Genomic DNA, 27159 nt, shown 5'->3' on the forward strand with positions numbered 1-27159 from the left:
GCTTGGAATGTCAATATTTTTTACTATTTTAGAGGCATATTTTGGATAAAAGTCCTTGCTCACAGCATCGTTTTTTCTCTGTATATCTTCACAGACTCGACTGGTGACAGTCCTGCTACAGGTATGTCAGCTTTACGTAAACCCTTCACGTGGTTTTTTTTTTTCAATATATGAAGTTTATTGTCAAATTGGTTTCCATACAACACCCAGTGCTCATCCCAAAAGGTGCCCTCCTCAATACCCATCCCCCACCCTCCCCTCCCTCCCACCCCCCATCAACCCTCAGTTTGTTCTCAGTTTTTAAGAGTCTCTTATGCTTTGGCTCTCTTCCACTCTAACCTCTTTTTTTTTTTCCTTCCCCTCCCCCATGGGTTTCTGTTAAGTTTCTCAGGATCCACATAAGAGTGAAACCATATGGTATCTGTCTTTCTCTGTATGGCTTATTTCACTTAGCATCACACTCTCCAGTTCCATCCACGTTGCTACAAAGGGCCATATTTCATTCTTTCTCATTGCCACGTAGTACTCCATTGTGTATATAAACCACAATTTTTTTTATCCATTCATCAGTTGATGGACATTTAGGCTCTTTCCATAATTTGGCTATTGTCCTTCACATGGTTTTATACTTGCCTTCTTTTCTTTTTTTGTTTTTTATTTTAGACAGAGAGAGAGCGAGAGAGAGCATGAGTGGTAGAGAGGAGCAGAGGGACAGAGAGAGAGAATCCTAAGCAGGCTCCACACTAAGAGTGGCTTGATCCCACAACCCTGGGATCATGACCTGAACCAAAATTAAATTAAGAGTCGGACACTCAACTGACTGAGCCACCAGATGCTGTTTGCCTTATTTTGTTTTTTTTTTTTTTTGTTTTTTTTTTTTTTTTTTGAGAAAGAGAGTGCACATGAGCAGGGGAGGAGCAGAGAGAGATGGAGAAAGAGAGAATCCCAAGCAGGCTCTGTGCTATCATCAGTGCAGAGTCCGATGCAGGGCTTGAACTCATGAAACGTGAGATAATGACATGAACTGAAATCAAGAATCGAATGCTCAACCAACTGAGCCACCCAGGCACCTTGTGCCTTATTTTCAATGTTAGCGCTTGCAACAGCTGGATAAATGCTCTCTTCCTTTTACATATGAGAAGCCCCAGCACAGGGGGTCTTTAATTTAAATTCCACACCAAATCCAGTATTTCAGCCATGAAGTGGGTGTTCTGTGTGTTGTTGGTGCTGATTCCATCTGGGATTTGTATATCACATGGGGGATCTTCTAATATGAGCAGTTTTATGACTGGACGGTGATACGTACTGGGGCTTACATTGTCCTTGCATCTTTTCATTAAAACACATGCTCAGACCCATCTGTGCATATGGGTCCAGAAAGCCCTGTCAACCATACGTCACTGTCATTTGTCCTCACGAAGCCCTGTAATCTTGCGGGACACGTATAATGGTCTCATCTGACAAACAACAGCATTGGAAACTCAGAGGAGTTCCCAAAGCCGGCTTTTGCAGTTATTGGCCAAAGCAGCCCTGGAACAGGTGTCCCTCGCTCCTGCTGCCTGTGCCCTCTGACCCCTCTGAAAACACCAGCACAGCTCAGTGCCTCCTATCTGATGGGGTGTCTTTACCGCATCTTACAGATGAAAACTTCCACTGTGGCGGTTTGCTCACAAATAATTCGGGCTCCTTCTCCAGCCCTTGGTATCCTAAAAAATACCCCACAAATGTGGTGTGTGCCTGGGACATACAAGTGGATGGCAGGGCTCATGTCAAGCTCACGTTTGATGTGGTGAAGTGAGTAAATATCTCCCACTTTTACTCTCCTCTTTGCCCTGTCATAGACACTATTGTGCTGCCCACTACCCCTAACCCCACCAATAAGCAAACAAACAAACAAACAAACATAAATAAATAAAACCCACCTTCCATAGTTAACTCTCAAAAAGTGAGGAAGGCCTGGGACGCCTGTTCTGTAATATCAAAACTTTGATCAAAACTTTCATTTTTTTAAGCTTATTTATTTTTGATGGAGAGACAGAGTGTGAATTGGGGAAGGGAAGAGAGAGACGGAGACACAGAGTCTGAAGCAGGCTTCAGGCTCTGAGCTGTCAGTGCAGAGCCTGATACAGGGCCCAAACTCATGGGCCGTGAGATCATGACCTGAGCCGAAGTCGGATGCTTAACCGACTGAGCCACCCAGGCACCCCAAAACTTTAATTTTTTAAATAAATTTATTTATTTATTTTGAGAGAGAGTGAGAGAGAGAGACAAAGAGAGTGAGTGGGGGAGGGGAGAGAGAGAGAGGAGAGAGAGAATCCCAAGCAGGCTCTGCGCTGTCAGCACAGAGCCATATGCAGGGCTCAATCTCATGAACTGTGAGATCGTGACTTGAGCCAAAACCAAGAGTTGGACACTGAACCGACAAAGCCACCCAAGCACCCCCTTTTAAGGTACAAATATTTTAAGGCAGCAATTCTAGTTCCAGAAAATCAGTCTACTGATAAAGTCTTGTGCATGGAGGATAATCATGGCAGTGCTCTTATAGGAACACTAGATTAGAAACCATATAATTGGGCATCAGTAGGGGATCAGTTAAACAGGTTTGGGTCCATCACACACATAGGGGGTATTGCTAGGGAACGGTCTACAAGAAAACCTCGAACAACACTCCAGTGGCTGCCTTCTGTGCTTAGACTCTATCTGGAAGGGAACAAAAAGAAACTGTTCATTGTAGCTTCTTCTAAGAAGCAGAATGACATCAGAGGGACTAGTCAGGGATTAGAGAAAAATGTACTTTTCACCACATACCTGTCAATAGCAGTTAAGTTCTATTCTTTGTGCTTGTAATCCATATTCGGGAAATGCAACTCAATGGAAACTTTACAAATTAAAAGGATTTTATAAACAGGAAGATACATACTCCGTTTAGCAACAGGGTCCTATTTCCCTCCGATCTGTGCAAAAAGACATAGGTTTCAGATACCTCTTCCAGAACCTTCCCTTCCTGAACCAATCTGTGCAGTGCTTGGTGGAGGAAAAGCCTCAGCGGATGGAGTCTGAGTGATATCGTATCTTCATAGGATGGAAAACTTCTTTGGATGTCCGTACGACTTCATTGAAATCTTTGATGGGCCACAGAGCGAATCTTTTTCTCTGGGAAGATTCTGTTCTGGTACAACCCCAGTATTCACCTCCTCCTCAAATCGCTTGACGGTGGTCTTCCACAGCGATGCTATCGTCACCAACATGGGCTTTTTTGCATCCTATGAGTCTCTTGTGCAAGATGAGAACAACACCGGTAGGTCCTTTGGTCATTTTGGCCCCTGTGCTGCCTGGTAATGAAGACGAGGGTGGGTGACCGAATCTGACTGGGCACGAGGGACTGGAAAAGGTCCCCATGCTCCTTTGTTTACCCCCAAGATCTGACAGGGGTGGGGGGTGTGGTTGAACACCCAACACTGCGTGGAACCACACGTCCACACACACACCTTCCGATATTAGAGCACATCGCACGTGCTAAGGAGGGGTCTTGTCTGACGCTGTCTCCAAGCCCGTTTCGTTCAAAACAGGTGTAGTCCCTTAAAGCTGCATCAAGATGTTGTTCCCCAAGAGCAGCCACAGCTAGTGTCAGCATGCCTGGCAGTGCCCACCTCACATGGGGCTTCTGGGGGCCTCCTTTGGCCTCTGTCAAATAGTCCTGTCTGGGGAAAAAGCTTTGAAACACACCCCTCAAAAACTCACATTGACGTGAGAGTACTCTTTGCGGCCCCCTTGAGCCCTTGGTGGCTCCCTCCCCACGTCTGAGAGGAGAGCCCTCAAAAGTGGGTCGACTCACAGGAAATTCCTGGGACCTTCCTTGAGGGCAGGGGCAAAGGGGGAGCTCCCAGAGCATGACCCAGGCGTGTCTGTGGTCCCCAGATGTGGCCCTCAGGCTGGCCGGAGGCAGCCACCGGTGCGAGGGCCGCGTGGAGCTGCACTACAACGGCACCTGGGGGACCGTGTGTGACGACAGCTGGGACCCGCGTGACGCGCAGGTGGTGTGCAGGCAGCTGGCCTGCGGCAGGGCGGTGTCGGCCCCCGGCAGGGCGCATTTCCACCAAGGCGTGGGCCCCATTGCTCTGGACGACGTGGAGTGCGTGGGGACGGAAGCCAGGCTGTGGCAGTGCCTGCACAGCGGCTGGTTCTCCCACAACTGCGGCCACCACGAGGACGCCGGCGTCATCTGCTCAGGTGGGCCTGATGCTGACACAAGCGGGTGGGCGAAATGACATTCCCAACTGTACTCAGAGCAGGAGGGGGTCCTGATGTCACTGTTTCCCGAGCTTCCGCCGCTCAGATGCCCCTGCGTGGCTTCTGCCCACCTCCCACACACACCACACCTTCCTTAATACTTTTCCTTCACGCGGACTCCTCTTCTTTTACTGACACGAATTCATTTTACGAGGAATTCCTATATCCCCACCATACACGGACAGCCAGGATCAGCCGCCATAAATAGACAATACATACAAACAGACACAGCGGTAACATAGCAATACGAAAATGTTTACAAATTAAAATAAACAATGAACTATCAGGGCGCCTGGGTGGCTCAGTCGGTTAAGCGTCCGACTCTTGGTTTCAGCTCAGGTCATGATCTCAAGGTTCGTGAGATTGAGCCCTGCGTTGGGCTTTGCGCTGACAGAGCCCTCTCTCTCTCTCTTTCTCTCTCTCTCTCTCTCTCTCTGCCCCTCCTCCACCTCAAAAAAATAAAGAAACTTAGAAAAAATAAAATAAACAATGAACTATCTATTCTGATCAATGCATGCCCATGCATATTTGAAAATGTCTTTAATCAGAATGGAATTCAATGTAGATTTTTAGATTATAATGTTATATAAATATGCGACTCTTAAAATAGAAGATGCATCACCTCAAATTATCTCGCATCCCACCAGTGATGAATCATACCTCTGGGAAGCATCTCTTTGGTTCATCTCCCTTGTTACCCAGGTGACACAGAGATGACTCCTAAAGTCACAGAGCTGGGAAGCTGGGAGCCCAGGTCCCAGCCCAGGGCTCTTATTCCTCAGTTTTATCCCAATTGAGTTTCTGCAAACAAATTCAGTACTTGGAGTCAGAAGCCCCAGTCTATCTCTGCATCCTTCTGGATTTGGCTGGGAAGAGGCAAAGTGGCTGACCAGCTAGACCTGGCCGAAATGACGGGAGGATGAAGGAAAAAGCAAGGGTGGCAATACTAGAAGGTTTTGAGAGGAGAAGGGAGAGGTCAAGGGGCAGAATCAGTGTTGAAGCAAAACATGACCGGAAGCCACATGCTGACTGTGACATCCGAGGACAGGGCTGGGGGCTTCAAGAGCAGGGAGGTGTGGAACAAGGACCCCTGGAAGAGCTGCTCAAGGTGGGTCAGAGGTGAAGGGGAAACATCACAAAGCGGCTGCTCAGAGGTCTCCACCCTGGCCCTCGGCTCCCTCCAGGTGCTCAAGTGGCCAGTGCACATCCTTGAGACAAACGTAGTCCCACGCTTTGCAAACTGACATTTGCTCTGGGAGGCAAGACCCACACACCCAGGAAGAATCACAAAACCAAAGGAAATGGCAAGCTAGGCATTCCACATAAGGCAACCATCACTGTGAGCAGAGTTTGAAAACAAATTAAAGACATTGTGATGTCCCGCAGCTGGACAGAAATGAGCCCAGTGACCCAAGACATCTGCTGGTTGTTACCATGGCAACTCGGGGCTCACATGCCCAGATTGGGTGCTGTTTCTCCCTAGAGCCAGACATGGACCTTTCTGTTCCAAATAAGCAGATCAACCTCTTGGGTTTGAGAAGAATGAGTTTGATTTATGTCTCTCACAGCCTCTCTGCCTTACTCAACACCATCAGCTGCTGGGAGTTACCCAACTTCAGGTAATTTCAATTGTACTTTTTTTTTAATTTGAGAGAAAGAGAGAGCATGAACAGGGGAGGGGCAGAGGTAGAGAGAGAGAGAGAGTGGGGGAGGACAGAGAGAGAGAGAGAGAGAGAGAGAGAGAGAGAGAGATTCACAAGCAGGCTCCACACTCAGCCTGGAGCCAGATGCGAGGCTCAATCCCACAACCCCGAGATCATGACAGAGCCACCTAGGCACCCCTTCAATTATTATTGATTAACTGTAACTTGTCTTGGCAAAGTCACCCTGGGCAGTAGGGCTGTGGATAGATCCAAATGTCCTGGACCTATCACCCTGGCTTCATCATTCGTGAGCTGTGGGATCTTGAACAAATCTCTGCACCCACCTCCCAACCCCGCCCCCTGCCTCAGTGTCTTCCTCTAGATAAGGATAAGGAGGAGGATAATAATATTTGCCTCCTAAAGCCATTCTGGAACTCAGTGTTCTCTCTGTGTAGAGCAGGTGGAGCAGGGCTTGCCGCATGGGGCACACTATTCAGATGCCAGCCAGCTCCTTCCAAGCACTTCAGGGGTTTAGCTCTGTCTGTCCTGCTTTCTACATTTCTCCCTGACAGAGTTGTAAAGAATGAAGGAGCTAAGGGGCACCCAGGTGGCTCATTTGTTGAGCATCCAACTTCAGCTCGAGTCATGATCTCACAGTTCTTGGGTTCGAGCCCTGCATCAGGCTCTGTACTCACAGCTCAGAGCCTGGAGCCTGCTTCAGATTCTGTGCCTCCCTCTCTCTCTCTCTCTCTCTCTGCCCCTCCTCCACTCTTTTTCTCTCTCTCTCAAAAATGAATAAAAACATTAAAAAATTTTAAAAATAAAAAGAATGAAGGGGCTGAAAGCATCACTTGGTCTTTCCCTGACTCTGACCGGCTCAACAGTTGACCGGCTCACATTTTAAATTAGGTCAGCTGCTTGTCTGCGGCACATTCTTTAAGAGTAAAATGCAATATGCAGAGGGGTTAGGAAAAAGAAGTGACCCCAAACCTCAAAGAAAGCACCAGGGTAGGTTATACTGGACAGTAGTGATGCCCAAAGAATGCTTTCTTTAAAACATACCTGCCATGCTCTGATTTTCTTGAGTGTGCTTTAGCTGCTTGTCTTCCTGGTGCACGTGGCAGCAGGGTGATGGAAGACTCCCCCAAAGAGCAAGGACCTGAGAAGGGAATCCATCTAGAATAGAAACTGTAGGTAGTCCACAAGGCTGAGGGCCCACCGACAGTTAACTTAGAGTTAAGCGTGCTTGTCACCTAAGATGTTGTATCCTGTTTTGTTTCTCTCTGTCCTTAGCATCTTTCCCAAAGCCAGCAGAGGTGCCCACATCAGCAGGTAAGCTGTTCCTCTCTCCTCCATGGCCTTCCCTCATTCGAGTTTTAGCTCAGAATTACCCCAGTGTTACTACCGTGGGAGAAAGTGTCCCCACTGGAAACACTGCTCCGCAGCCTCAGGTGGGTGCCCGAGGGCTGAGAGTGACCCACTGACCTCAAATCTCCCCCCAACCCCACCTTGACCTGTCTTTGGCTGTGTCCCCATGAGCTATTCTTGGCTGTGTCCTGAGCACATCCCATCTCTGCTCCCTTCTGCGACTCTGTCCTCTGAACACGAAGGGCGGTCTGGAATAACTGCCTTATGAGCTCCCAGGAGCATCTATGCACATGTGACAGCACCTGATCCCGAACCAACATAGATGGAGCCATTGTGATCATCACTTGATCAATGTGTGTGCAAGGGCAGGCAGAGAACATTGTGCGTGTGCATGCACACACACACGCGCGCGCACACACACCAATTGGTGTGTGCATGTTAGCATCTCATGAAAAAACCCAGCAAACCCTGTGAGTGCCAGAAGCCAAGACTTCAGGACACACAGTGAAGAGAAGAAATGGCTCCATGATGAGGCGGGTCTCTGGGCCAGCGGACTAAGGAGCAAAACCATTTCCCAACCAACTGTCACCTCAGGAAACACAGGAGGTAATACTCAAGGCAAAAATTAAATGAGTGAAGCAGAGTGAAAGGGGGAGTAAATCTATCGCCATCCATCACCCGTACAATTTCCAAGAGCTGCTGGCTCTTCTGTGGCCTTTCGGATGAGCCTTGATGGAAGTCATTGCTTGAAATTGTCCCCCAAGGTCTGGGTCTGCGGCTGGTGAATGGGTCAAGCAGGTGCGAAGGCCGAGTGGAAGTCTACCACGCAGACACCTGGGGCACGGTGTGTGATGACAGCTGGTCCATAGAGGATGCCCACGTGGTCTGCAGACAGCTTGGCTGTGGCCAGGCTGTGTCCACCCTCTCTGGGGCCAGTTTCAGCCCCGGGTCAGGCAGCATCCTCCTGAATGACGTCAAGTGCACAGGAAGTGAGTCCTCACTGGGGCAGTGCCCTCGCAGCAGCTGGCTCACACACAACTGTGGGCATCACCAGGACACTGGTGTCATCTGCTCAGATGAGCGCAGGTCCCTTCTGGGCCAGTCATGGAGCTGCCAGGCCAAGCCTGAAGTTAGCAGATGGAGTCTAGAAATGTTCCCACGCTTTAAACCTTCCCCACGTCCGGGACAGATTTCTGTTCGAACTCTGAAAAAGTTGCGAGCTCTTTAATGTACGGGAGGGCCCCCTTCCACTGGAGTGGCCATCAAGGTTAATCCATTGGACAATACAGAAAGCAATGGCGCTTGTCTCATAAAAATTGCCGGGAGGATTACACGAGGCATTCAACACCTACTCAGGCACATGGCACTCTATAGATGCGCAGAATGTTAACTCTATTGCTGGTGGTGGCATTTTCGTTACGAAGGCAAATTCTTTCAGAATCACTACCCCAGAGTTTTTGGCCTGGTGACACAATCCACACCTGGCTGTAAAAACCCAGAGGGGGCAGCCCTAGACGCATAAGAACAACTGTTTACACAGGCTTGTTGAGTGACGTGTAAACTGAGACAGTGACCTTCGAACCACTCCACTGCCCTGGTTTCTGTTATGAAACCACCCCTGCGTCTCCTTTGTCTTTGTAGATTCTACAGCTGCTGGACATACAGGCATCTGTGCGTTCACATCCATCTTATTTGCTATTTGGTGACAAGCCATCTAGTGCAGGGTCCCCATGCTGGGTCTCTCTCACCAACCTTAGCTTGCCTTGACAGTGGCTCTGAGCTCCAGACCCTCCCCAGAAGGCAAAGTCCCAGAACTGTTTTCCATCCCCCTGGGGCCCTACTCTGCACCCAGAGGAGAAGCCATTCTGGGTGTTAACAGGCTTGATGTCCTCCTTCCTGTACATGAGGTCTGCATTTCAGCAGGACGGAGACACCGGTTCCTTGACCCAAAGCTCTGTGGTTCTGAGAAGGTGCTGGGCCTGTGGGGCCACGCCTTCACAATCCCGACATCCACGTTATTTCTCTTATTTTCTTACCCTTAACCAGAATAATACATACACCTGTATCACCTGTATGAGCTACCATCACATTTTAAATGCCAACTACCTAGGGGCACCTGGTTGGCTCAGTTGGTTAAACCTCCAACTTTGGCTCAGGTCATGATCACACAATTCATGAGTTCGAGCCCTATGTCGGGCTCTGCTGGAGCCTGCTTCAGACTCTGTGCCTCCCTCTCTCTGCCCCTCCCCCGCTTGTGCTCGAGTGCATGTGCGTGCTCTCTCTCTCTCTCTCTCTCTCTCTCTCTCAAAAATACATAAACTTTTTTAAAAAAATAAATGCTAACTATCTGATCAGAGATTGGATAGGGTTGTTTAAAGGCAAACTCACGCATGTGATATAGACGGTACTGAGAAGATTATGAAATTGCATTGTTGGCTTAGAAGGTACTTACGATGACTATTTTCTCTTTCACATGTACAGTTGCTGCAACTCCTGGGGAACAGCCACATGTTTTCCAACCAATAGGTATTTTTTCCGTCCTTACATTTTGCGACTTCTTTTCTTAGGCTGGCATTTGTGGCCCACAGAAATGTAGCCAACATAATTTTCATGGCCCCGGTGCCATACGGAATAAAAGCTGTGCTCATCAGAGACAAGCTGGTGGTATGGTGGGTTCTCCCCATGTGGGGACCTTTTCAAGCCGAGCCAGTCACCCACCCACCCTCAGTGGCATCACTGAAAGGCCCGTAGGAAGGTCCTGAGCCACACAGTGCTCTTGTGGGCCCTTCTCTAGGTGGACCCCATGAACCAGCCCCATCTCTGGGGCTCAGAATCTGAGAACCAGGCTCATCTGCTTTTGGTTCGGGGGTAAGTTTCACTCAGTGAGTATCTGACCTTCTTGTAGGAGCGACGCCCCTCTTCTGCTGCGCAATTTTCCAGCCCCAACCTTCTCCATCATCCTCCGATAAACACTTCATCCTTTTTAAGATTCAAGTAAAGTGAAATTAATTTTGTTCTGAATATTCCAAACATTCTTTAAGAGACCTGGGTAAAAAAATGTGAAGTCTGAACCCCAAGCATTCAGCCGAACTGTTTCGAATTTTTAGAGAAACCACATGACAAATGACACCCAAAAGAGAATGAAAGCAGACAGTTGGGGTGGGTTTTTTTTAATTTTTAAAAATATTTTTATTTATTTTTGAGAGACAGAGAAAGAGACAGAGCACGAGCAGGGGAGGGACAGAGAGACAGGGAGACACAATCCGAAGCAGGCTCCAGGCTCTGAGTTGTCAGCACAGAGCCCGACACGGGGCTCGAAATCCTGGACCACGAGATCACGACTGGAGCTGAAGTCAGACATTTAACTGACTGAGCCACCCAGGCGCCCCAAGACAGTTGTTTTTAAGTGGTCGTCTGCAAAGCCACCATGTGGCCCATATTTCCATAAGAAATGGCCCACTGACAGCAAAACACTGTGGAGTTTGTGCTGAATCTCAGAAACAAGAAGCCATCACATGGTCTCCTCTGCATATATGATTTGCTTTCCCGGGGGACACAGACTGCAGACGGGGCTAGAATGCTCCAACTGGAAATGCTGTCTCGTTTGAGAGTCCGGGGAACTTTTCAAGCCTCTCTGACCTTTCGTTCCTGCAGATCTGCCGGTGGTGAGGCTGGCGGCGGGGAGCAGCAGGTGCGAGGGCCGCGTGGAGATCCTCTACAACGGCACCTGGGGGACCGTGTGCGACGACCTCTGGGACCTGCCGGCCGCACGGGTGGTGTGCCAGCAGCTGGGCTGCGGAATGGCACTGGCGGCCCCGAGGAGCAGTCTGTTTGGTGATGGCTCGGGCCCCATCTTCCTGGACGATGTGCGCTGCACGGGCAATGAGACCAGCCTGGGGCAGTGCCGCCACCGTGGCCTGTCGGTCCATAACTGTGGTCACCACGAGGATGCCGGAGCCGTCTGCTCAGGTACCTGAACTCCCCCTAGACTGGGTTCCCTCCTCTGCCAGGCAGGCCGACCCTAAAGGCTTGGGGTTCCAGGTCATGAAAACGGCTTGTCCCGGTTTGCCTGGAATTTTCCCATCTGGAGCACAGGGAGACCCATGTCTCAGGAACCTCCTCAGATTCCGCTAACCCAGGATGGTGGTCACACTTGTCTGAAGTGTACCTGATATCACAGCCCACTCCCCTGGCCCTAAGAAGAAGGAAGATCCTATGAGCAAAAAACAAACAAGCAAACAAAAAACATGCCTGTAAAGCAGGAAGTTATACCCCTGCTCAGGATGGTTTTTCATTGTCAGGAATGATTTTTCGATGTGCGTCAACATCATAAATTTCTCATGAAGGTATTTCTCGGAAAGAGCTAGATGGGAAAGCTCTCCTGAGCTGCTGATTGCCCAGCTCACGATTTTCTTGCTATTAGGGACAATTTTATGCAACCATTCAAAAAAGCTGATTGAATGTTGAAAAGCCCTGCTTTGTTACCTTTTGTTACTAAATAATGCGTGCAACAAACATCTGTGACCCACCTCCCCAACCCCTCCACCCCCCACGCTCCCCCCCTCCCCCCCACCGTCACGGCCCAGAGCTACCCCCGACTCACAGTTGGGGGAGGGGAGACAAGGTTCCCAAATGGGGGAAGATACAGACAAGATGGGAATATTTCTATCCCACCCTGTTGTTGGGTAGTTTGGGGTTTTTTGTTTTTAAATTTTTTCAATGTTTTTTTAAATTTTTGAGTGAGAGAGTGCAAGCGGGGAAGGGGCAGAGAGCGAGGGGGACAGAAGACCCAGCTGTCAGCGCAGAGCCTGATGCAGGGCTCCAACTCACCAACTGTGCAATCATGACCTGAGCTGAAGTCAGATGCTTAACAGACTGAGCCACCCAGGCGCCCCTGTTGGGTAGTTTTGTTCTGTTTTGTTTCGTTTCATCTGTAGAGTGAGCGTTTGGTGCTACAAAGAAGTCTTGGCATCCCTCGATGAGAACTCTGAATTAAAATGTCATGAGAGCCTCATCTGTCCTGTTTTGTAGCCTCAGCTCCGAGTGGCTCTGGATGGCTCCCCCCGGAAAAGCTCAGATAGACCCTTCCAATTAGCCTCCATAAGCCTCGGTCTCACCGGCTGAGGGAAAGGAGGTTTCAGAAGCGCAGTTGCCTTTGCCAGGATTTCCCGAACCGGCACACGGGGACAGATGTGGGTTCACGTACCCATCGGCTGGTGTGTCCACGAGCGTTTCTGCAAGTGCCCACCTGCTGACATGAATGCCTTGCGCTTTCTCTTTCAGCTGCCGAAGCTGCCCCAGAATCAGCGGAAATGGCTCCTGCAGTTGGTAATCCTTTGACTGCTTCCTTCACCCCTTCCCAGCTATTGAATCTTTCTAGCAGACTCCCTGAGGTTACAGCTGGGAATGTCAGGGCCGGGGTGGATTCGGCCCTGCCATGGAGGGACATGTTACATGCGGGGCCCGCCACTTGTCTAGTCTCTGCTTCTACAATCTGTCTAGCTGTTGGGGCACCTGGGTGGCTCAGCTGGTTAAGCGTCCAACTTCGGCTCGGTTCATGATCTCACAGTTCGTGGGTTCGAGCCCCACGTCGGGCTCCGTGCTCACAGCACAGAGCCCGGAGCCTGCTTCGGATTCTGTGTCTCCCTCTCTCTCTCGGTGCCCCCCACCTCTTGCATGCACTCTCTCTCTCTCAAATAGAAATAAGCATTAAAAATGTTTTTTAAATAAAATCTGCGAATCTGGGCCAGTGTGCAAGTTTGGCTCGACGAAAATAATGAGAAGTTGAGTCTGACCTATTTCCATGCTGTTGCTTAGCAATTTAATGACTCCATTCTGAAATAGGTATCTGTCCTTATCTTTGCAATTATATTTCAAATGCAAAGATGGAAATGAGAGAACAAAATATCTGAAATCAGAGCTCGCCTGGAAAAGCTAGTCACTGCACTGATAAGTACTAATTTGACTTTTTCCTATGGGGCTTGGAGACAGGAATAAGAGATTACAGAGTATAGGACTTCAGGGTTCGCTACGGTAAAAACTACAGGAAAGTCCTATGAGAAATTACTTGCCGGAAGAGTTAATCCCGTTCCAGTAACAACCCCGAGTCTTCCCCAGACCTGCCCATCATCAGGCTGGCGGATGGGAGCAACCGCTGTGAAGGTCGCATCGAGGTGTACCACAACGGCACGTGGGGGACCGTGTGTGATGACCTCTGGAGCATCGGCGCAGCCCGCGTTGTGTGCCGGCAGCTGGACTGCGGGGAGGGCGTCGGAGCCCTGGGGAACGGCCACTTTGGGGAAGGTGTGGGGAGCATCCTCCTGGACGACGTGCAGTGCTGGGGCAATGAGACCACACTAGGCCAGTGTCGGCACCTGGGTTTGTCCATCCACAACTGTGGCCACCGTGAGGACGCCGGGGTCATCTGCTCAGGTACTCACTCCCGACTCTCTCCTGACGCTGCCGGAGCCACAGCTGTTGGGGTGGGAGAGAGGGACCTGGAAGTGAATGTGAAGAAGCTCGGGTCCCCTCGGCGTCCTCCAAACACACGCTTAGGGTCTGTTCTCAACATTGGTTTGGGGAGGCCTCTGGGCCATTCTTGGCCTCTCTTAACCTGCTGACCTACCCAGTGCTTGAAGCTACATTCACCAGTTCACTTTAGAGCCCCTGGTCTCTGCCCTCTTCAAGGACTTATCAGATTCGCTGTTATTCACCCTCTGGGGTCATTGCTTTTTCTAGTCTATGTCTTATGTTTTGAGCCGTAAAGCTGACTTTGTAGTACCGCTTTGGGGAGTTCTGTGAGCAAAACCCAGTCCCTCTCACCTGTACCCCTTGTGAAAGCATCAACACTATTTGTTTTTGGTCTCAGGGGCTCGAGATGGTCTCCTTTTCTATTTTTTTTTTTAATTCAGCCCACACATATATTATCTTAGGCTGCCAAACAAGTTGAATTCGAAAAGCCAATTGGATGAAATGAAAATACCCACTGCTTTAGAGCAAAGACAAGAATAATAGGATTCAGTGGACGCATCCATTTATTTTACAAATATTTGTTGGGCACGTTGCCGGAGCCAGGCAAAACTCTACATGAACACGTGGTAGTGAGGGCAGCAGACAACAACCTGCCCTTGTCGGGCGTCTGTTCCAGTGAAGGGTTCAGGATCACTTCCGTGTTTCAACCCCGATAGGTCATTAACGACAGTAAATGAACATTGACTCAGGGGTCCTAACATGTTTAATTATGTTAAGGGGCCACTGTCTTTTCATATTCAGATCTTGGCCCTGTGTTTTCAACGAGTGAGTTTAGTGAAAATGAGCAAATCCATGTTAAGAACCTGAGGTCAGAATTAGGAAGGCTCTTACTACTTTGCAGCCCTAGGAAACATTCGCTCTTCACGAAATCGGAGAAACAGCCTTTTTGACCCACGCGGGGAGGTTCTACTGTCCTCACAACCAACGGATGGTTCTCACCTCGACCTTCCTGCAGCCCACCTCTGCTTCAGTCTCACCAAGAGGCCTTTCTTGTCTTCAGTTTCACATTTCAGAAGCCGTTTTTGTATCTAATTTCAGTCTATCCGAGGCATAAATGTTTTTGGGAAAAAGATGTCTTCTAAATGTTCTGTTTGTGGGTGGGATCTTTGTTCGGATTTTACCTTATTGTGTTTTGTTTTTGTTTTACAGTTTCAGCATCAGCCACAGAAATGACCACTTCACCTGGTAATTTTCTTTTCTTGCTTGCCTTATGTACCTCATAGATGGCTAGATGGCCTCACATACCGTGAGGGTTAAAGTTTATGCATCACCAGAAATGAAATATCAAGCTCATATCACACTGCCATAAGGTGCTCACATATTCACCGAATGCTTAGTAAACTGGGCAGACGGTGCTTACGTACCTTTCATAGGTATGTAGGACGCCATATGCCTGGTTTGTTCCCTTGGCTCTTAGTATAACTGCAGGTCTCTGAGGTCAAGTTATAGTGAATTGAGCCTCTTTAGATTCACACACTGGGAATTCAGTGAGTTCATTTTTTTTTAATTTTTTAATGTTTATTCATTTTTGAAAGACAGCGAGAGACAGTGCACAAGCAGGGGTGGGGTGGAGAGAGAGGAGGACGCAGAATCTGAAGCAGGCTCCAGGCTCCGAGCTGTCAGCACAGAGCCCGACGCGGGGCTCGAACCCATGAACCATGAGATCATGACCTGAGCCGAAGTCGGATGCTCAACCGACTGAGCCACCAGGCGCCCCACATTTTTTAACAGCACGGGACTTCGGGCATCGTGGGTACAGCTATCCCTGCGATCTGCATTTTCAGAAAATAACAGAGGGCCACAACTCTCATATGTTTCAGAATGTCGTACACCAATCCAGTCATATGCAAATTTAAAAAATAATTTGCATGGCTAAATAAGTTGAGGAAATGCCATATCCTTCTCTTGAAGATTCCTAGTCTGTTAGCCCACTAAAGTCTCTGACAAGTCCTGTAGTTAAAGATCTTTTTTAAAAGTTGGCTTGACCCAGTGTTTCTCAACTTTCTTTGACCACTGAAACCTTATGAGTAGAAATGCAGCATCACAGAATTTGGAGCCCAAGAATCTGGCCCTCTGTTCTGGCTCTAGCCTTAACCAATTGGGTGACAGTGGGCCAGCCCCCTTATCTCCCAGGGCTTAGGTTTCTTCTTCTGTAGAACAGGAGGAGGAAGCTTGTCCCGGGGATTGGGTGGCAGACACTGGTGGAGGCACATAGTGACAGGAGCTTGGTAGTCACGCTCCTAAGGAATGTGTGTGCTACCATCTGCTGAGTCTGGGCTGGCTCTCTAATTTAAGCAACACATGTGTCTTTTTGTAAACTTCCCTGTTGGGGACTTTGGGGATCATTCTACGGCTTGAGCTGCTCAAGATAGGCTAAGGAAGTTCAAGAAATACCATCTCAAAACAAACCAATTCACTCAAGTTTTCTTTGATGATAAACAGTCACGAAAGTAGCTCATGGTCTGTATCTCCTAAATCTCAGAGTCCTCTGCCAGGCTTGGTAGAGACTGACCTCGAAGAAAATCAGACAATGAAATCAATTTCTCTCTTTGTTGGATCTGTGAGAATCAGCTGTGAGGTCTCTCGGGAAGGGTCAAGTTCAATATGGCACCATCTCAGTATAGCATTTTTTTTTCAAGATTTGGAAGAAACCTTAGAGACTGTTCAGAGCTGAAATCACAAACAAGTAGGCTGTGGGCCAGTTCTGACCCAGGGAGGGGTTTTGATTCAGACAACAGAGTTTTGCTTATGCAATATTTACTTTTCTTTTAATACCACCTTTTTAAAATGGGCAATTTCATATAAAAGTCCAAGTTCAAGCTTTTATGAAAAACCCAGAGGAGAGGAAGTGCTAGCATGAATTTTGGCAAGGCATCAATTGTCCAGGGTTGAGCAGGAAAGGGACCCCTTTACGGGGGCAATGCTGTCTGGTTTCTTCGTGGCCTGTGCCAATTATTTCCGGGCCTAGAGGTCATCTCCAGTTTAGTTGCTTGGTGCCTCTAGAACTTCGACATGTGTATAAATCACCTAGAGATCTTTTAAAATGCAGACTCTGATTCGGTAGTTCTGGGGTGGGTCCTGAGGGTCTGTGTTTCAAACAAGATGATGCAGATGCTACTGGTCTGTGCATTAGCCCTTCAAAGTCACATGCTTGGTTATACAAAGAGCAGCAACTAGAAGCCAGGTGTCTTGAGTCCCGGACCTAAGTACCACCTTCCTCGTTATTTACTCCCCTTAACTTAGTACACAAGTAATAGGGAAATCAAATAGGACAGAGCATAATCAAATATGAGCACGGCTGGGGCATAATTTGTAAACAGGGTGACTTTTTAAAATTATTTACCAATGAACTTGATTGACAAGGATGATATTTAATTAAAACGTCCTTAAATTGTGCTTGTCTTGACAGTTCCTACCTCCGTTTCAGCCACCGATTCGGCCCTTGGAACTGGTAACAAGTTTTCTGCTGATTTGTCCTCTTACTGCCTTTAGGGAATATCGCTGTGTCGACATTCTACTTAGATAGGACACTTTTAGTGTTTTGCAGGGGTCACTTGGCTGAATTAACCCCTTGGAAAAGCGACTAGAATCCAGAAATAGACAAAAAGGGCCTCCACGCAGCCAAGTTTAGGTCCCAACATTCAAGCTCAAGTAAAGTGTTTGAGTACACATGGGGGTGTCCACTAAACCTGTTGTTCTTACTACACACACACACACACACACACACACACACAACTGACTATCTGGTCTCCCCACTGACTGTGTATTATAAGAAACAACAAACTGGGGAGGGGACTGGGGATGGGGAGGGAGAAGAGATGATTATATAGAACAACGACAGAGGCAATTGCAGGAAATGCCAACAGTCTGACGGCCAGAGAAGTGTTCAGAAACCCATTAAATGTCACTAGACTTGCTTAATGTCCCGATACGGAGCGAAAATGCCCACTAACCTCAGCATCCTTTGGCACACCTCTGTATGACAAGCCTGAACAACAGTGGTCTCTTCCTCATGAGCCTGAATCGTGCAGGTTAGAATATGACAAATGTCTTCTGTTTAGAAGGACAGGACAGGGAACTGTGCTTCATTTCAGTAAAGTTTTCCTGTATAACAGCTCCCGTGTTTTACTTTGGGCGCATTAACTTTTATTCAGGAGGTTGGGAAATGACTAGTCCCCACACTTGAGTTGTACCAACAACAAAACCAGGGCAATGAGATCATAGGAAAGGCGGAACTGTGCACAATCGGAAAACGCACAAAATCTTTCCGTTGGCTGACTTTCCTGTTTGTGTTCCATATTTAGGCGCAATTTCTACTTCAGCAGAAGCGACGTCTTCACCTGGTAATGCCCTCTGCCCCCTGCAAATGTAGGCAGATGGGGCAGCAAGACTGCCTGGGCCACGTCACCAGGGCCAATGCCAGGACACCCTGGTGGGGGAGTGAGGGAGGCGTAAGGTGGTCACTGCCTTTGAGCAGAGTGCTCAGGGTGGGCCAGACCCTGTGCCAGGCATGAGGTGGTGGTGCCTCTCGGGGAGACAGAGGGGGGACCTCTCTGGCCAGGTGAGATCACCTGTCACAGGTTCTCAGAGCATCACGTATTTCTCCTTCATAGCACTTGTCACAGCAGCAATGTTACCGAGCAGGAGTCCCATCTAGTTTTCTTTATTGTTTCTCTCCAGCACCTGGCACAGTGCCTGCCACAGCATAGGTGGATGAATCAAAATTTGTTGATCAAATAAACGAAGTCCATGATCGCTATGCTCCAGGGACAGAGAGAAGGAAACAGGTTAACTGTACAATTATTTTTGCCATTAGGCAGGTTTTGACCAACTGCCTTTTCTTCTTTCCAGGATCTTTTCGTATTACTGGAACCACCTTAACAGGTAATGCTGATGTTATTTTGGGTCCTAGCCACCTTACTAGCTATAAATAATCTTATGTGATTTTCCAGGGAGCTCATTACACAACTGTGTAGGTCCTGATCAAATTATCTTATTCTTTGGAGTTTTTTTTTTTTTTTAATGTTTATTTATTTTTGAGAGAGAGAAACAGAGCACGAGCATGGGGAGGGGCAAAGAGAGAGGGAGACACAGAACCCGAAGCAGGCTCCAGGCTCTGAGCTGTCAGCACAGAGCCGACGCAGGGCTCGAACTCACCACGAGATCATGACCTAAGCTGAAGTCAGACGCTTAACTGACTGAGCCGCCCAGGCGTCCCTCATTCTTTAGTTTTTAAGTACGCTTATATTGACCTGACTCACATAGGCCACCTCTATATTCCCTGATGGTGAATGAATTCTGGGCAGCCCAGCTAACTGCATGGACCAACGGATAGATTAGTTCAGCCAATTCAGCCAAACTCCAAAATAAGTCATCCACTGGACTGACTGGCGGTCTAATGTCAACTGTCCATGGCAAGAGTTTCTCCTGGAGACCAACCGCAAAGTGGGTATTGCAAGAATGGTGGGGAGTTCAGCCATGGCTTTGGCTGATCCCCCTTAGACATTCATCCAGCATTCAGGGAGGGTAAATTTGTGTCAGGCTCTGTGCCAAGGTCCTAAGGGATAGAGAGTTGAGCAAGGTAACAAGTAACACCCCTCTTGTACAATAGATCTTGAGTGATGCTGGTTGCAATTATCTGAGGAGCTCCTGGTGTGACTTTGGGTTTAACAATTTTACATATAGAGTGTTAAAGGTTTATTTGTGGGGGGCACAATAAAGAGGGTGCTCTCCCCTACTCTAGGTGCTAAAGCAATTAAATAAAACACCAGAGTTAACACCAAAAATGGCCTTTTTTACTGAGGGCAACTCGTAATACAAGAGGCAAATGGACTTAGACTGAAGTGTAGATCTTGGGACAGCCCCCCTGGAGAAAGTTCCGGTCTATAGAGGTCCCCCTTTCCTGTGTCACTACCTTCCAACCATTTGAGGAGAGGACGGAGGACCGGGCAAAGAAAGCCCTCCGTTTGCAGAACCTTTGTTAGATTAGCCCATATCGGGAGAAATTTGGACCGATGGTTGTTGTCCTCTGAGCAGGTAACGTCCATCTTCTCCAAGGGGAGGAGTAAAGGGTGGGCCAAAGGAATGGAGACCCAACGAGTAGAAGGGGGCCTAGAGGCAATGGCGGATCTAGAAATGCCCCGCCATTGCCTCTGTCTGAAAAGCAGGAAGACAAGTCAGGCCACTCATACTGATTACAACAGCCTCCTTTATGTGTCCTGTGTCTTAAGAACATATGCCCGATATGGCTGTCATATTGTTTGTTATTTTTGTTGACTTGCAGCTTCAGTCGCAACCACCATGACCTCCACACCAGGTAAAACACTGTCTCCTGCCCCACTAAGTGCCTCTTCTTGGGGTTCCATTCATCGGACTAGGTTGTTCCATGGAAATTTATCCCCAACATAGCCTCAGGAGTCCTCTGCACTGGTTTTAGGTTTCTCCTCTTTTTCTACAGATACCTCTTCAACCTCAGTGGAAGTGACCTCTCCACCTGGTAAAGTCTCTCTCGTTGTGCTGTTTAAATTAATGAGGCCAGCTTCTGACTTGCCTTGTTCTGTTTAGAAAACGAGCTCACGTCATGACCACTTTGACCACAAAGTAAACTGAATGAAAAGACACACTGAAGTGTCCTTTCTCTCGGTTTCAAGTGTCCTATTCTCTCTGTCCATATACAGATATATCTTCAGCCTCCACAGAAGTGGACCCGCCCTCTGGTAATGTTTTCTGCCTGTCACATTTCTTAAGTTAAATGTGACCAACTCTCCTTCTTTCTGTTGGACAAATGAACCTGTGTACCGAACATTTTGCCCGTGGTATAAGCCCCCAAGTCCCAGCTTTGTGTTCGGTTCACACATCCGTAGACACAGAGTGGTCCCTTCACTGGGGAACGCCCTCTCATTGTCGCCCTGACCCATGGGAGGCGAGGGCGGGGGCTCCACACTCCACTTGCTCGGTGGTGTGTGTTGTGTTACAGGTGAGGCTTTGACCCACCCGGCACACGCAAATGCGAGACAACTGGACTGTGATCGTGTTGGCTCTCCCCGTACACAGTTCCACTTTCTACCACACTGTTGTTCCAATCAAAACATTCTATTTTCTTTTCACTCTTCTTTGGTTGCAGACACAAGTCCCACTCGGGAAGAGGAGACCTCTTCACCAGGTATGCTCTCTGCTCTTTGCGGCAGCCCTCGTGAATGACTTCCTGAGAAACCCCAGCCCAGCAGGACTTACACACCCAGAGGAAACACTTCCTGTTTTTCCCAGGAGAGGTCAGGGGAGATGGGGAGGTGGGGGTGGTAGGGAAGCTCCAGACCGCTACCCCAAAAGTGGCTCTGATTCCGAACACGGTGAAGGCAGATGTGAGGACGGGATGACTAGGATAAAAGGGCGTCAAGGGTCAACCCTGGAGGATACTTAGAGATGACCCACGGCAGCAAACCTCAAATGTTGACGTGCACGTGAGTGGCCTGAAGAACTTGTTAAAACGCAGATTCGGATTCAGTGGCTCCAGGGTGGAGTCTGGATTCTGCATTTCTCACGGGCTCCCAGACGATGCTGCCGGTTGGTCAGCGACCGCCCTCGAGGAGTAAAATGCTAAACCACTACTCTCGCTTTGGAGGAAAAGCAGGCCCTGAGAAGGAGGACACTTGCCACTGTCCTAGCTCAGGCAGCCATAACTGAATTCCACAGACTGTGCGGCTTAAACAGCAAAGACTTACTTCCCACAGTTCTAGAAGTCCGAGATCAAGGTGCCGGCAGGGTCGGCGTCTGGTGAGGTTCTTCCCTTGGGTTGAAGATGGCCACCTTCTCGCTGTGCCCTCACAGGGCCTTCCCTTCCCCAGTGTGTGCTCCCTGACGGGGAGAGAGACAAAGAGAGAGGGAGAGAATGGGAGCTCTGGTATGTCTTCTTATAAGGACGCTAATCCTATCAGATCAGGGCCTCCCCTTATGACCTCACTTAACCTTGACTACTTCCTCAGTGGCCCCATCTCCAAATACAGCTACACTGGGAGTTAGGGCTTTGACATGTGAATTTTGAGGGGACATAACTGAGTCCACAGCAGTCACTGAGCAAGCTGGGGATCCCAGCTCCCAGCCAAGGTCCTTTCTGCTCCCAGTCTTTGCCGATGAATCTGCCTGTGTGACTCCATTCGATCCGTCTGATGCTGACCTCTTGAGTAGCAAGGCCTATCGCTTTCTTTTGTTCTGTTTCCTTTCTTTTCAAGTCCTGGTTACTTTGAAGGCATAATGGTGCAAAAGGCAGTGAAGCCAAGCTTAGGACTTTCCTCTCGCTTCCACTTAGGGAGAGTTCTCCCTGCCTCCTTCCATCCCTCCCTTCCTCACTTCCTCCTTTCCCTGCCCTCATCATGACCTCACTTTTGGCAGAAGAATCCTTCACTCGTACTTCTCACTGACTCTTGACCTCACATGAGGTGAGTTTTTCTTTGCAGACCCGGTTTCACGGGAACTGGGCTGCTTTTCATGCAGATTAAGTGGCATCACACACCTTTACAAAAGCGTGACAGCACAATCACTTCCTGCCCCTGGGAGTGTGAGGGCAGATGTGGTAACCATCAGACCATTCCCTTCCTTCCCCCTCATCCCCCTTCACCCCAGAGCAGGCAGAGTGAATGCGACTCCCACATTTCATGCTCCCGAAGGGCAGAGTGCTGCGGAAAGGGTTATGCTTCGGGGCCTCCCAGGTCAGAACTGAGGATGCCCTGGGCATGTCATACAAGCCCTCTGGGTCTCAACTTCCTCATCTCTGACACACTGATGATACTTCCCTGGAGCAGCTGCTGTAGGGATTTGAGGTGTGAATTATACGACACATCCTGGACGCTCTAAATGGGATTTATTCATCTGTCCTGCAAAATGCCAACCGCTCATATATCATTTCACTCCCGGATGTGTGAGTCCACAAGATAAATAAGCAGGTGGATTGTATTATATACAGCTTATGGATCAGGCTTATTTTCATAAGCTTGCAGTCCACTGCATAAAATTCTACTGCATCCAATCTTAATGCTTTCTTTTCACCGGAAAAAAATCTCTCTTTTTTGTTTCGGCAGCCTTACACCTGATTTCAACAAAAGCGACATCATCACCTGGTAAAGATCATATGCCTGTTGCTAGATTAACTCTTCGTCTCATAGTTATTTATACAACCATATTCTATCATAAAATCCATTGTTACTTTTCCTACCTTGCTTCCCTCTGTATATTTTCATATGGAATTACACCTCTCAAATATTATCTTTCTGGTTTTTTAAATATTTTTTTAAGTTTATTTATTTTTGTGAGAGAGAGAGAGAGAGAGAGTGAGAGGAGCAGGGGCAGAGAGAGAGGGGGACAGAGCATCTGAAGTGGGCCCCACATTGACAGCGGAGAGCCCGATGTGAATGAACCGTGGGGTTCAAATTCATGAACCGTGAGATCATGACCTGAGCCACTTAACTGACTGAGCCACCCAGGAGCCTTGATCTTTCTCTTATCAAAAAACATTTCTGAGAAATCTGATGGGTTTTCTCCATTTCATTTTCAGCCCCCATAAACATTTTTCCTACAAAATCTAATACTTTTATATTTTTCCTATAAAAATTTAGTATATTTATAAGGCTTCTTTTGTGCCCATTCAGCAAATTATTTTCCTTTTGGAGAATAAGCACCACTTGTTACATTTTGATAAAAAAAATAAAACTTGGTGGATGGTATTTCTGCACCTAAACCTAAGCAGAAACTCAAACAAAACTATTAGTCTCTGAACCTCCAGAAAATGTGTGGGTCTTTTTCAGCTTTGAATATAAATATGTGACTTTGAGGATATGTGTTTTTTTTAAGCTCAGGTTTTCTTTGTTAACAGTTACAATTTCAACTGGTGAAGACATGATCCCTTTGCCTGGTAATTTTTGTTTGTTCCTAAGCACTTAAATTACCAAATCATTATCAGTACTGTTAGGATCGTAATTCTTTTTTTTTTTTTTTTTCAAAGTTCCTGCTCCTTACAGAAACCTTTTATGAGTAATAGACATATATGTGTATGTAAATGTATATGTAAATATATATGCATATGTAAATATATATGCAAATGTCTATGTCTATGTCTATGTCTACACATACCTTTGTGGGGCAGGAGCCCCAAATTCACCTCCTGAGGCCTGACCCAAAAGATACTTGCCTTTATTCATAGTTCAGCCAAGCATGGTTATCTTGGTCCAGTATCACAGCAACCACTTGCATAAGGAGACAGCAACTATCCTAAACCAGGACACTGCAGTCACAGAGAAACCGCAGCCAGTGGTATTTATTAACATTCACTAAGCATCTTCTATGGGCCAAACAGAGCAGGAAGTTGGAAAACAGTTGCTAGCAACCCCTCTTATATGAAGACAAATCATTTTACACACATCTATGGGTATGGAACCACTAACACTCTAGATTTTTAAAATTACTTTTACTTCTTTAAGTCACCTTTTTTTGACCTATAATGATACACAGTAAGTTGCAAACATCTATAGGTTTTTCTAATGTATACACCTATGTAACCACCACCACCACCGGAATCAAGATCTAGAACCTTCCCATCACCCCCAAAAGTTCCTTCATGTCCCTTTGCAGCAAATCCCCCAGGCGACCGACCACTGGTCTCCTTTCTGCCACTGTAGGTCAGATTTGTTTTTCTAGAATCGCGTATCAATGGGATCAAATAATACGTGCTCTTCTGCGTCTGCTTTCTTTTGCTTAACAAATTGTTTTTGAGATTTGTCTATATGGTTCCTTACATTGGCATTCCGTTCCTTTTTATTGCTTAGTAATATTCCACGGTGTGGGTAGTCAGCAATGTATTCATCCCCTCTCCCGCTGGTGGACATGTGTGGATGGTGGAGAATTCTGCTACGCACAAATCTTCCGACGCACATCTGTTTCCTTTATCTTGAGCAAACACCTGCGAGTGGAACAGCCAGGCCACACAATACACTTTGTGCAATTCAAGGGTTGGCTTTTATTCATCTAGAGTAAAAGGAATTCCACTGGACAGATGTTGTTTGCTAAGCCACAGCAGTGCCTCAATAATTTTACTCCAAAGATTTGAGGAGTTTGCCATTTTGTTTTCTTTGGGGTCTTGGTACTTTTGTGTGACGATTACATTCTCACGTGTCTGGGCAACTAGGCTGACAATATCCGCCATTGTCTGCGGCCTTCGGTTAATTCGGGTTTGACTTTTCTATGAGAGAGTGCAGGGGGTGGGGGGGACGGGAAGGAGGGAGCGAGAGACAGAAGGCAGCACCGCCTAGCGCAGTGAAGTTCCCCGCAGTGTCATCTCTTCCACTGCAAATGACACGAGCGGGGCAACGAGGGCATCTGTCGCACCTGTCACCCCCGCGACCCCCTGTTTCGCTCTCTCTCTCCTCCCGCAGACTCTCCCCTGCGCCTGGCGGGCGGGCGCAGCCGCTGCGAGGGCCGGGTCGAGGTCCGCCACCAGGGCGTGTGGGGCACGGTGTGCGACGACCACTGGGACATCAGGGACGCCCGCGTCGTGTGTCGCCTGCTGCGCTGCGGCCCCGCGCTCGCCGCCCCGGGGCGCGGCCGCTTCGGCCCGGGCTCGGGGCCCATCCTGCTGGACGACGTGCGCTGCACAGGCACCGAGGACACGCTGGGCCGCTGCGGCCACTCGGGCTGGACGCGCCACAACTGTCGCCACCGGGAGGACGCAGGCGTGGTCTGCGCAGGTGCCGCAGCGCGTCGGCGATCGGGGTTGTCCCCGGGGCTCCGTCCCTCTTCTTCCGCCCGCGTTCCTAAGGCCAAGGCCCCGGCTGCTGGGATAGCAAGGGCGCATGTGAGGGCACAGTCCTAGGTGGACACCCTTGTTCACCCTGACCTGGCCCTCGGAAGTCAGAATGTCGGCTGGCATGTCCCTCTCACCCAAGATTTGGCCTCTGCCTTTCCTGTAGTACTTTTTATTACCACCCGATACCCCTCTTGGCATTCTGGCCTCCATAGCTGGACCCTGTTTGGGGTGGAGTAGTAGTTTCTTATATCTGTCCTACATTTACCCGGGGAAATCTCAGAGAGTTACGGAATTCTCAGATTTGGTGAACAAGTCCGAGCCCCTTTGTCTGTTCCATCCTTAGTTTTTTAACAGGCAAACCAAAGAATCAGTCTATTGCTCTTATCTTTATGTGGGAGTTACTCTTGTTTTGCACAGAAATGGATCACAAATAGAAAAACTATCAGAGTCCCCCTGAGACTAACAGTCCCGCAGACAGCCATAGAGTATGAGTCCCCTGGGGTCTTGGGATCCTATCTTCCAGACCCTGACTTTCATCGTGTCTGCTCACAGTTCCAGCCATGCCTCCTGCTGTCGGCGGACCCACTGGCAAGGGTAATTCGTTTTCCATTCTTGGATTATACACCAGGGTTGATTGGGTACAGCTACCGAAGGATCAAAGGTGTGGGGCCAAAAGTATCAGAAGGGGTTGAGTGAATCTGGCCAGCCGTGCTTCCTGGCCAGGACCCTAGCCACAGGTGACTGTCCCGCTTTGCTTCTGTGCTGGGGAGGCCTTCGATGGCTGTGAACTGCCTACTTCCCGGCCTGAGATTCCGAGCATGTCCTGTGCATGGGAAGGGACACCAGCCCGAATTCACTCATGGGATGGTGTTTATAATCTGCAAAGCCCTGTATTTACTATTCTCTTGGTGTTGATGACACCCGTACTCTCAACGCTTCTTCACGCACACCGGGATCCCTCCCTCCTGCTCCATCGGAAGGTTCTGGGCCCGCTTTCCCTTCCCTTTGCTTGGAGTACTCTCAAGCCACGGTGCTCCAGCTTCCGTAGCTCAACAGAATGAGCCCATTTCCCGGCACTGCATGTTCTACTGCTGCCTACACCCTCCTCCTCCATATTGCACGGCTAACGTTTGCTTCTCCCCAGGCCTGGCTGCCTCTGCTGTACCCAAAGACAACGGTAAGCCCTCCCCTCTAAGCTGCGGGAAGGCGGAACTAAGACAGCAGTTGTCCCCGGGAGAGAGAACGGGTTTTGAGGGGGCACCAGCTTCTGTCTCCACCGAGATCTCTCACATCTCTATCTACTCGCCAGGCTTCAGGAGGCTGGGGAAGAAGCCTCTTAACACCTATGCCCCCTCCCTCTTTGCTCCCACGCCCTTGCCTCAGATAGATGTACGTTCAGCCTCGGGTGTCCTCAACATGGGAAATGGGCCGTTCTCTAAATCTATAGACAAGGCTCTGACTCTCGGCACGTGGGACACGTGCTGTGTGTATAAGACTCCCACGATATGGTGTGACTTTTTGGAAAAGAGAGGATAT

The 27159-nt window shown here is 48.6% G+C and overlaps 1 protein-coding gene across 1 annotated transcript in view; it reads left to right on the forward strand.

The window, feature by feature from the left end:
* Positions 1 to 27159, forward strand: part of LOC102950588 (deleted in malignant brain tumors 1 protein-like) — a gene marked incomplete at its 3' end in the record, with an annotated part of 44482 nt that overhangs the window by 17058 nt on the left and 265 nt on the right. The window contains exons 15-37 of the mRNA XM_042960069.1: positions 95 to 121; positions 1641 to 1794; positions 3081 to 3298; positions 3919 to 4230; positions 5859 to 5909; positions 7227 to 7265; positions 9783 to 9827; positions 10956 to 11270; positions 12585 to 12629; positions 13419 to 13733; positions 14982 to 15017; positions 17242 to 17283; positions 18137 to 18175; positions 18684 to 18716; positions 20116 to 20148; positions 20290 to 20328; positions 20510 to 20548; positions 20956 to 20994; positions 22907 to 22945; positions 23698 to 23736; positions 25253 to 25564; positions 26176 to 26217; positions 26768 to 26800. Of these exons, the coding sequence (XP_042816003.1) occupies positions 95 to 121; positions 1641 to 1794; positions 3081 to 3298; positions 3919 to 4230; positions 5859 to 5909; positions 7227 to 7265; positions 9783 to 9827; positions 10956 to 11270; positions 12585 to 12629; positions 13419 to 13733; positions 14982 to 15017; positions 17242 to 17283; positions 18137 to 18175; positions 18684 to 18716; positions 20116 to 20148; positions 20290 to 20328; positions 20510 to 20548; positions 20956 to 20994; positions 22907 to 22945; positions 23698 to 23736; positions 25253 to 25564; positions 26176 to 26217; positions 26768 to 26800 (2286 nt within the window). The remainder of the gene's footprint in view (positions 1 to 94; positions 122 to 1640; positions 1795 to 3080; positions 3299 to 3918; positions 4231 to 5858; positions 5910 to 7226; positions 7266 to 9782; positions 9828 to 10955; positions 11271 to 12584; positions 12630 to 13418; positions 13734 to 14981; positions 15018 to 17241; positions 17284 to 18136; positions 18176 to 18683; positions 18717 to 20115; positions 20149 to 20289; positions 20329 to 20509; positions 20549 to 20955; positions 20995 to 22906; positions 22946 to 23697; positions 23737 to 25252; positions 25565 to 26175; positions 26218 to 26767; positions 26801 to 27159) is intronic.

This window comes from Panthera tigris, chromosome D2, assembly GCF_018350195.1.
Source record: "Panthera tigris isolate Pti1 chromosome D2, P.tigris_Pti1_mat1.1, whole genome shotgun sequence".
NCBI classification, from domain to species: Eukaryota; Metazoa; Chordata; class Mammalia; order Carnivora; family Felidae; genus Panthera; species Panthera tigris.